The following is a 13359-nucleotide window of genomic DNA, read 5'->3' on the forward strand; positions in this document are numbered from 1 at the left end:
TTTTTGAGAGTTTGTCCAATCCCAAAGCACAGATTTTTATGTTGCACAAGAGAGCAAGCTTATTTCTGATTGTTAAAAGTGTATTGATTGTAATGGTTCCTATTTTGATTAATAAAGATGTGTTTGAGCCTAGTTATGATTTAAAATTCGAGGTTGAAAAACCCCAGTTACTTTTGCACAAACCTAATGAATATGAAATTATATGTGTATATATTGAGTTGCAGGGTAAAATATATTTCTTACTGAGAGTCCCTGTTAAAAAAATGAATTAAAAAATGACTATGGTTATGGACAGTAAACTTCCTCTGAAGATGCCCCGCCTCTCCCTTATATGCAAGTCAGTGGATCCTTGGCCTTTTGTCAAAGTGATCCTGGTAGACTTCAGCCTCTGAAAGCAATCTTGGGCTATCAGGAATGTAAAAGACACAGAGGTGTGATCGAAGGACTGCATATTTCTTCCTGTTTAACTTACAATCTTCTGCCTTTGGGTTTTGTTTTTTTTCATAAGTAGATTTGGTTTTCTTTTCCATCAATCATTTTTACTAATTTATATTATCATCTCTCTAACTTTCTGCCTGTCATTTTAGCAGTACCATTATTAGATAGAGATTATAAATAATAACAGGTAATAAAATAGGATGAGAGGTTTTAATAATTATATATTCTAAAATATCAAGATTTTGAAAATCAAGGAGAGACTAAAATACCGTTTCAACTTGAAGGAGATTGTAGACACATAGCAATTACATAAAACTCATTCTTAGCTGAATTCAGTATCAAAGACATAAGAACAATTGGTAAAACTTAAATGAGATCTGAGTGTTAGAATATAATATATCAATATAATATCGAACCCAGGTCTCCCACATTGTGGGAAGGTTCTTTACCAGCTGAGTCACAAGGGAAGCCCATAATATCAATATTATTATATATTACAAGATTTTTTATTTTCAGGGCTGTTGCAAAGAAGGCTCATAGTACAATCCAAAAAATTAAAAAGGAGGGGAAGATGTCTGAGTGCCTGTTAAAAGCTTTGCTGAACTGTAAGACTTTTGAAGAACTAGAACATGTGGTAAGGAACTCTTTCTATTTAATGTAATACCTACCTGAATATATTATAATTTGTGTCTTTTTATAGTTAAAGAATAGCTAGAAATAAAAAGCCACAGAGTAATCAGCCACCATCATTATTTAATTCAACAAAATATTCTTTATTCAGTAAACATCTTTTAAGCCTTTTTGGTGTGTGTGCTAGGCACTTGGATTTACAAAGGTGACTAATATATAGTCCTTGTCTTCAGGGAATTCCCAGTTGAGTAAGGAAAAAGAGTAGGTAACAAGTGAGAAGCTTGAGGGAGAGTGCTAAGCTGGATACACAGATGTGAATGTCTTCAGCATGTAGTTGGTATTTGGAGCCATGAAAATGAAAGATTTCACTCAAGGAAAGATCATAGGGTAAGCAAGTCAGGGTAAACCATTGAGGAACACTAACTTTTGAAGCATGGGTGGAGGAACGGATGGCCTAAGAAGGAGACATGGAAAGAATAGTGAGAGAAGTGTGAAGAGAATCAGGAGATAATGTACCCATAGGATTGAGGCAGAGAGTCATAGAAGGAGGTAATGATCAATGGTTAAGTAATTAAATATAGCAGGGAGTTTTGGCAAGATAAGGACTGAAAAATGTTTATTTGGTAATTAAGGGATCATTATGGATCTTTTTGATACCACTTTGAGCAAGGTGTATGGAAAGAGAAGCCAGGTGGAGGTGGGTTGAGTAGTGAACATGTACTCAGAAGTAGAAGCATTGTGTGTGGACATGTTTGAGAGGAGCTTGCTTGAGTTGAGAACTTGTAGTCCTTGCAGCCCAAGCACTGAGTTTGTAAAGGGAATGAATCCAAGCAAATAGCTAACTGTAAGCATGTAGGAAAGTATAAAGCATTTGATAAAGAATAACTGTTTTTATACAACTTGTATTCTTTGTTAGTATTAATTCCTCTCTGAAGGAAGAAGAAAGAGTTGAAAAGAGGATGTCTTTAGCATTCTTGCATGTCCTCTCATTTTGTGTCCTAATTTTAACTTTTGCTTTTTGAAATTGATTGATTTGGTATGTTTTCTGACTTTTTGCCCTAGTCAGCGCCATATAAAACTGGGAGCAAAGGCACCAAAGCCCAGAGAGCAAAGCAGCTGGGATTAGAAGGAGCAGCCAAGACACTGCTGGAGAATCCAGGGGAGCTGAGTCTGCTCTCTTACATTAGACCCAATGTGAAAGGTACTTAATTGTTTAAAGAGGTTGCTCCTGTTTCTTTTTTAATATGAAACTTAGGTTAAAAAATTGTTTCATTAAGTAATACAAAAGAACAGTATAGCATATAAAGGGCAAGTTATTCTAATAAAACAAATCCCAGTATATCTCTTTCTTATGTATCTATTTCCCAGTATATCTATTTCCTTTTTTGATAAAGTGCCTGTTCTAGTCTTTTGCTCATTTTTCTGTTGTGTTGTTTCTCTTTTTTCTAATTAATTTGTGAGTATTTTTTAGATATTCTCTCTCAGTTATATGTGTTACAGATCTTTTCTCCCAACTTGTAACTTCTCTTTTCACTTTCTTTATGCTACCTTTTGGTAAATAGAGTCTTAGTTTTATCATAGTTAATTTATCATTTCAATTTTATTAATCTCTTCTTTTAAGATAATTGCTTTTTTTTTCTTTTTAAAGAATTCCCTTTGCATCCAAGACTATACAGATACTTCTATATTCTTTTAAAACCTTTATCTTATTTCTAAAAACTTATAAAAATTTTACAATCAAAAAGTTCTATCTACTCTTTAGAAAGAATTTCAACAATTCAGACAGACATGAATTATAAAAGAAAGTCCTACTCCCACACATCTGCTCTCCATTAGTAAAATGCTTGTCTTTTTCTGAAGTATATCTTCTTATCTCAGTGTGTGTACATGTACAGCAGAGGATGAAAGAGGAACGGGGTAAAGGAGAGATATTTCTAAGAAAAACCCAAGAAAAGTGACAAATGATACATATCAAGGTGTATTGGTTTTATTGTCAAAATGAGCCTTGAAGTGAGAGCTTTTTAGGTAAGAGCGGTGGCTTTTTTCAAGAAGTGCTCTGATAGGATTGAAGGGGGAGATTGATGCTGTAGTGATCACTCCTCTCATTCTAGTTCTTTTTGACCTTCTGTTCTTTAGGCTGGGAGATTGTCTGTAGGGGGCAGTCTCTGATAACAAAATCTGCAGGATGTACTAAACTAGAGAAGCAGTGTACTGAAACCTGTGTTTTTTTAAAATAATCCAGCAAATACAGATTTGCAGTTGGAAAAATTGAGTATGTGTGTCTGTGAAAATATGAATATCTGCTCTTACCCAAATACACATACCTTAATATCTGTATTGAAAAGGGCAGTAATGATAAGAAAAAGCAAATTTGTATTATTTGAATTTAGAAATGGGTTGAAATGAGTAAAATTCAAGTTTAATTTTTTAATGTGTATTTTCCATTATATTTTCAAATGGTTGCAACTTTAATATTTTAATGTTAGCTGCAACTGTGTAACCAAGCATTGAGGTTAGCCACAGTGGAAACTATCTGAGCCCAGTGATGGTATGTTTTATTACAAATGTTGGAGCTTTCAAAATGTTAGATGCACAATGATTTATGGTTTGTTTTATTTTTATCTTCTGGTCTGTTTCCTTTCCTTCTACTCTTCACCTCCTCTGGTATAAAGTTTTCCTTAGTTCACATACATACTGAGTTCCTATTCAGGATGTTTGATAACCTTTTATCTTTTAATTGTCCTTTAGGGTGATGCTCATGCACTGTCTGATGATGAGCACTAGGTGATACTTGTGATAATGGGGTAGGTCAGGGCGCAGCAGAGTCACACATACCAGAACCCATCTAGCACGCATACCAGAACTTTTCTGTTTGCTTTTCTCCTTTTTTCTTTTACTCTGATTACAAACGTAGTATTGTAATCAATTCTAAACAACTTTGAATTGCTTTTCAAAGTTTGCTTGAAATGTTTTTCCTTCTGTCTCTTCCTTCTTTATGCTACATACATCTTCATGATCACTCTCTGTTCCTTACTGTTTTTCTAAATAAGTATTTTCCTTATTCCCGTCATTCCTCAAAGAAGTATTGAAGAAACCAGATGTTTCAGTGTCCTCCCACTCCCCTCCGTAGGAGGCACTTTTAATTACCAGAGACCAACACGAATTTGGTCCGATCAGAAAGACGGGCTGTGCTACAAATGGACTACATCCTAAAAGATCCAGAATATTCCTATACAAGGAGGAGTAGCTAAGTGCCCCATTGTAAGTAAGATGAGGTGGTATTAGTGCAAATCAGCTGAGAAGTGTTCAGTGTTTTAACTGTGGAGGTTTGAAGAGTGTGTAGCTGTAAAGCTGTCACTACAAGGCAAGGGATATGATTTTCTGGTTCTCTGGACATTATTTTCTCCTGATTTTACTGAGGTGCTGAACTTTTTGAACTCTTGTTATCCTCGGTTGTATTAAGCCCCAATGAACAATTCTCTCTGATGAAACAAGGTGCTTTTTCAAAACACACAAGACTCTCTTCCAATTCTCTCTCCCTAGTTGGACTGAGATGGGGGTTTGTAATTTGGATGAGCTTTTGGAATAACTGAATGTTTCTACCTTCTGTTAAGCACTCTGTCTCTGAGGTAGTTCAATGCACCTCCCTAGCAATGTTTTTTTTTAAGCTTTAATGAGTATCAGAATCATCTGGGATGCTCTGTAAAACAATAAAATACCACAGTCTAGAATCTATATTTTTAGCAAGTATGTAGTACAATTTTATTTTAGGGTCCTTAGACTATACAATCCATTGTTCTAGAGCTTTTGCATAATTTTAATTATATAAGGTTTATTAAATACATAAGGTTTACAAATTGTATCTCCCTCAATGATGTGAACTTTTCAAAAGCTCTTTGTTATAATTGCCAAATCTATCATTTCCTCTTTCTGTTCTCTCTCATTAATTGATTTCATTGTAGGTTCCCCCTTTACTACTGACTTCTCACCCTGGTACTCTCATTAAACTTTGAGTGATGATACTCTGTGGTACTTTTGGACTCCAGGAATGAGTGCATAGTGAGTAGTTTTCTAGGATAAAGACTGGTCTAGTGAGAAAGCTAAATTTCATGTACAACAGAACCCGAGTACATGAAACAGATAAAAGTAAAGTTGTTTTAACTGAATTCTGGGCAGGGAGCCTGGAACTCTGCCTGTTCATCCTCCTTATTCTGAAGCACCTCAGCAGAGGCCTCTGAGGAACATGGTTTAAAAACCACAAGAATAGACATCTACTGACTGCTTACTATGTGCCATAGCTGTTCAAAGTTCTTATATATACAGTCTTCCACCTATCAAAGATTGTTCCTGAAAATTGCCTCGTAGGGAAATTCTCTTAAAATGTAAACAGGATACCTATTAATTTCAGTTACCAAATTCCTTGAAATACAATTACATCATTAGTTAAGATCAGTTATCATAATGCAACCCAACAAGACATTTCCTCTTTATTAATTATTCTGTAAGTCTGTCCTCCTGCTCTCTTTGTCTTTTGTACCTGTTACTCATTGAATCGGTGCTCTCAGAAAAACATGATACTCAGTGCTTGTGTAATTGAAGCTTTAATGCAAGAAAAAGCTTTAATGGAAATAGAACAGTAAAGACAAAAGAAATGAAGGAATGCACTGCAAATTATTTCTTGGTATATAAGCTGATATTGCAGGAACCATAATATATAAGACACACTGCTGTAAATTAGCAAACTGAAAGCACTTGGAGAGAACTTAACATACCATTAGTAGACAGTTCAGCTGTAAAGATGAACAGCCACATAATGACTCTTGTTTTGTGCTTATTTGAGATTTGAGACCTATTTCAGATAGGTCATTGAAAATGTGAATAAATGCCTCATAAACAAAATTGGGATATTAATAAAATTTCTTGTAAAGGAGAATTTTTATAACTGGAATGCAGTAGTATACCTTGGGATATGACTATTATTATATGTTTACCACACTTAATATTTGTAAATAGTTCATGAAGTAGATACTGTTATTACCATTTTTATAGGAATCTGAGCCACAGAGAGGACAAGTAACTTGCCCAGGACACATTTGGTGGGTGGTGGAGCCAGGATTAGACCAGGCAGCTGGCTCCAGACTTGCATTTTTTTACCACTAGGTTATATGGTATGTTAAGGCCCTGTATTACTGTTTTTGGAGGCTTGTTTTCAATGCTGAGGGAAGCTTGTCACTGCTATGATACTTTTCTGTCTTAAGTTTGTCAGTTTAAGGTTTTATTTTGACGGGAATAAATTTATTGTGATTTAATTATAGATTTAAAAACCAATCTCTAGTTCTTGCTTTTGTTTTCCTTCTTATCCTTCTCCTAAAGGGCTTTCAGCACTCCAGGATATTGAAACAGGAGTGCAGCATATTTTAGCAGACATGATTGCTAAAGACAAAGACACACTTGACTTCATTCGGAAATTGTGAGTAACTCTTGGAGGGTTTTCTGCTCTGTGGACGCATGCTGTTAAGGGTCGCGCAGTTAGTGCTAACTCCAGTGCTCATTAAAACTTTACTTTCAGACTTTAAAATTTTAAAAAACTTTTTTAGTAGCAGAACTCTTTTTTCAAACAACAGAACCCAAGTACATGAAACAGATAAAAGTAAAGTTGTTTTAATTGAATTCTGGGCACGGAGCCTGGAACTCTGCCTGTTCATCCTCCTTATTCTGAAGCACCTCAGCAGAGGCCTCTGAGGAACATGGTTTAAAAACCACTGTATAATGCAGTGTATGCTAGAGAGCAATTCATAACTGTTTAGAGTGGTGGCATTGCTTTTTAAGCAAATTGTGATATATGTACCTCATTTTATAATATCTCATTTCTGGTATTTACCAGTGGTTGGATTAATTGAAAATGTTTAATATCAGGTATGGATAAGTGTGATAACCTCAAAATGAATTTTAGCTGATGGAGAGAGCAGCTTATCCATAGTATCACACCAGTTTATAAGAAAGTAAAACCTTTTGACCTAGACACTACTTGGGTTTATGGATTTTATGCCTCCTAAAAAAAAGACATTATTTAAAAACCCTATTTTTAGGTACTCTGTCTTTCCTTTTCGTCTGTATATTGAAAGACAGGGTTGGTTTTTTTTTTTTGCAGAGGTCTGTTCTTCCTCTCTCTCCACATCTCTAGCTGTGTGAGCTGTGCAGAGGAGAGCAAAGGTGGAGATGAACCAGTTGACTACTGTTGCTTATCAGTGTTTTTGTTGATAAAAGGGAGAAAATTTTTCTGTTTTCTCAGTGGCCCTCACAGAAATGAGTTGAAGTAGAAGAATTGCCCAGGTTTTTAAATGTGTTTTTATAGTAATTATACTGCTGAAATTTGGTTCAATTTTGTAAATTGTCATTGGAAGCTGTCCTGACATATCATCATTTCCCCTCTTTTTAGCTTTTAATTGGTTCTGACTCCCTAACTCAGTGGTTAGAAAAGGATGATATCTAGGCCAAAGTTATTGGTCTCTTGCATAACTGCAGGTAGTGTCTAAACTCATTTAGATATTTTATAGGAGGACTGGGTTGATATATAAATAGATCTGTGCTATGCTAGCTATGCTAGACCTATGCTAGCATGAATAGGTGAGGAGTCCTTTTTTCATGGGTCAATATCATTTTTATAGTTGAGCATCATATAAAACAATCTTATTTGGTAATTCTAGTTTAGTTTTTTTGCTTATCTTATTTCTGTATAATGTATCTCTTTACTGAAATACATGTTAATAACTACTTGTGGTTGAATATTTGTGTATCTGAACAGGTGCCAAGATAGATATATTCATATCCAGTCATCTTTGGCAAAAGTGTCCTCAAAAAAAGTAAATGAAAAAGATGTTGATAAGTTTCAGCTCTATCAAAACTTCTCATGCAATATAAGAAACATCCAACATCATCAGGTAAATAAGGAAACTGCTTATTCATGCTGACAGTAGTAATAATAATTCTTCAGATTTATTACTTTTTTTTACTAAGGAATTAAATTAATTAAATTAATTTTCAATCAACTATTTTCTTTTTTCATTCATATAAATTTTTATAATTGTCTTATATCCTCTGCATTTCACAAATGGGAATCTCAAGACACACAGAAGTTAGTAAATGATACTGAAAATTATTGGCAGAGCTAACAATATAACACTAAGTATCTTGGCTCTCTGGCAGGTGATCTTTCTTATTAGACTTTCCTTCCAAGGAAAAGATTTGATCTGGATGTGAGCTCAATTCTGTATCTTTTCATAATTTGAAATACAAATTAGAGATACCTGATTTAGAATAAAGTATGAGAAATCTCACCTAGTTATATAAATTATAGTCATTATATCTGTCTTTTAATCTAATTTTTCATTTTACTAATTCTACAATCCTAATTGTAGTTATAGGTTATATATCTATATGTGGAATGTTGCTTTAACTTGTAGGAAAAAAATTTTTTTTTACAAACCAATAATACAATAACACTAACTTTTATATTTACCTGTGTAGCTGCCTTTACCAGTGTTATTTACTTCTTTGTATGCTTTCGAGTTACTATCTAGATTTTATTTCAGCCTGGAGGACTTCCTGTTATGTTTCATGTAGGGTGGGTCAGCCCCCTCAGATTTTGTTTATCTGGAAAATCTTAATTTCTCCTTATTTTTAAAATTGATTTTTAGTTGTGACAAAATACATGTACTTTACTATCATAAGTTTTACTATCTTTACAAAATAAGCTTTACTATCTTTACAAAATACATAAGCTTTTCTATCTTAACTGTTTTTAAGGGTACAGTTTAGTAATGTTAAGTATATTGACATTGTGCAACCAATCTCCAGGTTTTTTGTTTTTTTATCTTGCAAAACAGCTTTTGTGAATGTAGAATTCTTGGTTGACAGTTTTTTCTTTCAGCACTTTGAATATGTCATCCCACTATCTTTTCATATACATGGTTTTGATGAGAAATCAGCTGTTAATCTTACTGAGCCTTTGCACACGATGAATTACTTTTCTTGCTTCATTCAAGATTCTCTTTAACTTTTGACAATTTGATTATAATTTGTCTTGCTGTGGATCTCCAAGTTTATTCTTCTTGGAGTTTGTTGTGATTCTTGGTTGTGTAGTTAGATGTTTTTCATCAAAATTGGAAAAATTATGGCCATTATTTTTTCAAATATTCTTTGAGCCCTTTTCTCTCCTGAGTTTCCTGTTAAATGTATGTTGGCATGCTTTAGAGTATCCCACGAGTCACTTAGGCTCTGTTCATTTCTTTTCTTTCTTCTTCTCAGACTGTAATCTCAGTTGACATATCTTCAAGTTGATGAGTTTTCTCCTTGTTCAAATTGACTATTGAAACCCTTAAGTAAAATTTTCATTTCAGTCATTGTACTTCTTTGCTGAGGAATTTCTCTGGTTCTTTTTTATGATTCACAACTCTATTGATATTCTGTATTTGTTGGGACAGCATTCTCATACTTTCTTTTAGGTCTCTGTCTATGATTTCTTTTAACTGAGCATATTTATAACAGGTTCAGTTGCTCAGTCGTGTCCAGCTCTTTGTGACCCCATGGACTGCAGCACTCCAGGCCTCCCTGTCCATCACCAGCTCCCAGAGTTTACCCAAACTCACGTCCATCCAGTCGGTGATGCCATCCAACCATCTCATCCTCTGTTTTCCCCTTCTCCCTCTTTCAATCTTTCCCAGCATCAGGGTGTTTTCAAACGAGTCAGTTCTTTGCATCAGGTGGCCAAAATATTGGAGTTTCAGCTTCAACATCAGTCCTTCCAATGAGCACTCAGGACTGATCTCCTTTAGGATGGACTGGTTGGATCTCCTTGCAGTCCAAGGGACTTTCAAAAGTCTTCTCCAACACCATAGTTCAGAAACATCAATTCTTCAGTGCTCAGCTTTCTTTATAGTCCAGCTCTCACATCCATACATGACTACTGGAAAAACCATATCCTTGACTAGATGGTTTAAAGTGTGCCTATTAATGCCAAGGTCTGAGCTTCCTCAGAGACAGTTTCTATTAGTCTTTTTTTTCCTGTGAACATTTGCCTGCCTTGTAATTTGTTGTTAAAACTTGGCAGTTTGAATAAATTGTCAACACTGAAAATCAGATTCTTCTCCTCCCCAACATTTGTTGTTATTGCTGTTATTGTTTTGTGGTTTGTTTGGGGACTTCTAAATTGTTTCCGTAGTCTGTATTCTCTATCATGAATACACTGAAGTCTCTGGTCCATTAGCTTAGTTGACATCTGGTTACTTGACAGAGATTTCCTTAATTCCTGGAGCCAAAACAAATAACACTCTCCCAGACCTGCATATTTGCTCTTCATTGGGACATTCATCAATGTTTAGTGAGTGTGTTTACAGCTCTACCTTAGCCTTCACTTCCTCTTTGCATGGAACTCAAAGGTCAGACAGAAGTGAAAGCTTAGGATCTTCTCAGAGCAAGACACATGACCTCTAAGATTCCCTAAAATATGCAGAAATTTTAAAAAGCCCCTTTCCCTCAAGTGTCTCATTTACTGGCTTCTTTCTTTCCCAGTTTTCTGGTCTGTCTGCTGTTGCTCTAATTATAATCCCTTATCCCCAAGCGTCCCTTTACCTTTGAGACTGCAGCTAACACATGGCCTTTAAATACTTTGGACAGATACCACCCAGGAAATGACATCTGTCCTGGGGAAGCTATGAGACAGGCAAAACAAAGGCAAGTCCTTGAGCCAAACCCTCAGGAAGCATGAAACAGATTGAAACACATAATCACAAATTTTTGAGAATAAGGTCCATATTGCTCCCTCTAGTACTAGCAACCTGCACCAGAAAAGTAGGCTGTTATCTGTACCACCACTGTTGAACTGGAGAGTGGAAGATGGTAAGTGGGTATGTTAAAAGTGCTATTTTACCAAAATTCTGCAGCTTCTTTCTTTTAGTGTTCCTCTATTTGTTGTAAGTTTTCTTCTTTTTGTGTTCCTCTGGTTGTTGTAAGCTTTTGATTGGATTTCAGAGTTATGAAAAAATTTAATCTGACAGTTTATGCCAGCTTATTACTTCTGTAGAGGTTTGGATTTTAGAATTTCCTCCTCCACCACTTTGGTGATACCACATTTAACAGCATGTATTCCCCTGTTCTGTTCTAAAACCAGCATATGACTTTAGCTTTATAAAGTGTTGTCTTGTTTAATTTTTTTTAGCTTGAAGTCTTCTTTGACATCAGGATTGCAACTTGTATTTTCTTAATGAAAATTGATTCCACCCTTGTTTTAATCTTAACTTTTCAATTATATGAAATGCTTGCCCTTCGTTCTTTTGCTAAAAATTTCTAGTCTTCCTTTAGCTGATTGAAACTTATTCTCTAGTCTAGTATGGAGTTGGCAAAACTTTTCTGTAAATGACCAGAGAGAAAATATTTTAGACTTGGTGAGCTAGATGGCTCTTCCTGCAAATACACAACTGCCATTGTAGCATGAAAGCAGTCATAGGTAATACATAAGTGAATGAGCATGGTTGTGTTTTAAAAAAATTCTGTATGTGAAAACAGATGTTGGATTGGATTTGGTCCATGGGCCATAGTTTTCTGGCCTCTGCTCTTATATTAATGTTTTCTCAAGAAGATTTTATGTGTATAGTATAGGCATGCCTTGTTCCATAGTGCTTTGCTTTATTATGCTTTGCAAATACTGCCTGGTTTACAGATTGAAGGTTTGTGACAACTGTGTCATACAAGTCTGTTGGCACCAGTTTCCAACACTTGCTGACTTTATGTCTCTTATGTCGTATTTTCATAATTCTCACAATATTTCAAAATTTTTCATTGTTTGTTATAGTGATCTGTGATCAGTGATCTTGGATGTTACTATTGTAATTGTTTTGGGATGCCACAACCACACCTGTATAAGACAGCAAACTGAATTGATAACTGAATTGTGTGTGTTCTGACTGCTCCACCAATCAGCTGTCCCCCTGTCTGTCTCCTCCTTGGACCTCACTATTTCTTGAGATACAATAATATTGACATTAGGCCATTTAATTATCCTACCATGGTCCCTAAGTGTTCAAATGAAAGGAAGAGTTGCACATCTCTCACTTTAAATAAAAAACTAGAAATGATTAAGTTTAATGAGAAAAACAAGTCATAAGTGAGATAGGCCACTGACTAGCCTCTTGTGCCAAATAGGCAGCCAAGTTGTGAATGCAAAGGATACATTCTTGAAGGAAACTGAAACTGCTACTCTAGGGAACACAAGAATGATAAGAAAGTAAAGTAGCCTTTTGATGATATTGAGAAATTTTCAGTGGTCTAGATAGAAGATCAAAGCAGCAGTAACACTTCCTTAAGTCAAAGCCTAATCTAGAGCATGGGCCAAACTATCCTTAACTCTGTGAAGGCTGAAAGTTGAGGAGGCTGCAGAAGAAAAGTTTGAAACTAGCAGAGGTTAGTTCATGAGGTTTAAGGAAAGAAGCAATCTTCATGACTTAAAAGTGCAAGGTGGGGACTTACTTGGTGGTGCAGTGGTTAGGACTCCATGCTTCCACTGCAGGGGGCACAGATTCAGTCCCTGGTTGGTAAAATAAGACCTTGTGTGCTGTTCAGCTCAACAAAAAAAGGGGAAAAAAAAAAGGTGAAACAGCATATGCTAATATAGAAGCTGCAGCAAGTTATCCAGAAGATCTAACTAAGATAATTAATGAAGGTAGCTACAATAAGCAACAGATTTTCATTATAGACAAAAAAACAGCCTTATACTTGAGGAAGATGCCATCTAGGACTTTCATAGCTAGAGAGGAGAAAATGCCTGGCTTCAAAGCTTCAAAGGATATGGTCTCTCTTGTTAGGGACTAATGCAGCTGGTGACTTGAAATTGAAGCCAGTGCTCATTTACCAATGCTCTATAAATGGAACAACAAAGAAAGCCAGGATAACAGCACATCTGTTTACAACATGGTTTGCTGAATACTTTAAGCCTACAGTTGAGATCTACTGCTCAGGAATAAAGATGCCTTTCAAAATATCATTGCTCATTCACAGTGCACCTGGTCACCCAAGAGTTCTGATGGAGATGTACAATGAGATTAATGTTGTTTTCATGCCTGCTAACACAGCATCCACTCTGCAAGGACTAATTTTGGCTATCAAGTCTTGTTATTTATGAAATGTATTTCATAAGACTATAGGTGCTATAGAAAATGACTCTTCTGATGGATTTGGGCAAAGTAAATGGAAAGCCTCTAGAAAAGATTAAAAAAATGAAGATCATGGCATCTGGTC

At 35.4% G+C, this 13359-nt stretch overlaps 1 protein-coding gene across 10 annotated transcripts in view; it reads left to right on the plus strand.

The window, feature by feature from the left end:
- SRBD1 (S1 RNA binding domain 1) overlaps positions 1–13359 on the plus strand; it is a 242199-nt gene that overhangs the window by 31369 nt on the left and 197471 nt on the right. For all 10 annotated transcript variants that reach the window (XR_014082526.1, XM_081592045.1, XM_081592042.1 and 7 more), the window contains 4 exons: positions 955–1072; positions 2131–2269; positions 6442–6538; positions 7874–8009. Coding sequence is in view for 9 of the 10 variants with exons in the window: in XM_081592045.1 (XP_081448171.1) it covers positions 955–1072; positions 2131–2269; positions 6442–6538; positions 7874–8009 (490 nt within the window). In the remaining variant the exon portion in view is untranslated. The remainder of the gene's footprint in view (positions 1–954; positions 1073–2130; positions 2270–6441; positions 6539–7873; positions 8010–13359) is intronic.

This window comes from Giraffa tippelskirchi, chromosome 4 (genome assembly GCF_054371585.1).
Source record: "Giraffa tippelskirchi isolate mGirTip1 chromosome 4, T2T-mGirTip1v1.2.pri, whole genome shotgun sequence".
Classification (NCBI taxonomy): domain Eukaryota; kingdom Metazoa; phylum Chordata; class Mammalia; order Artiodactyla; family Giraffidae; genus Giraffa; species Giraffa tippelskirchi.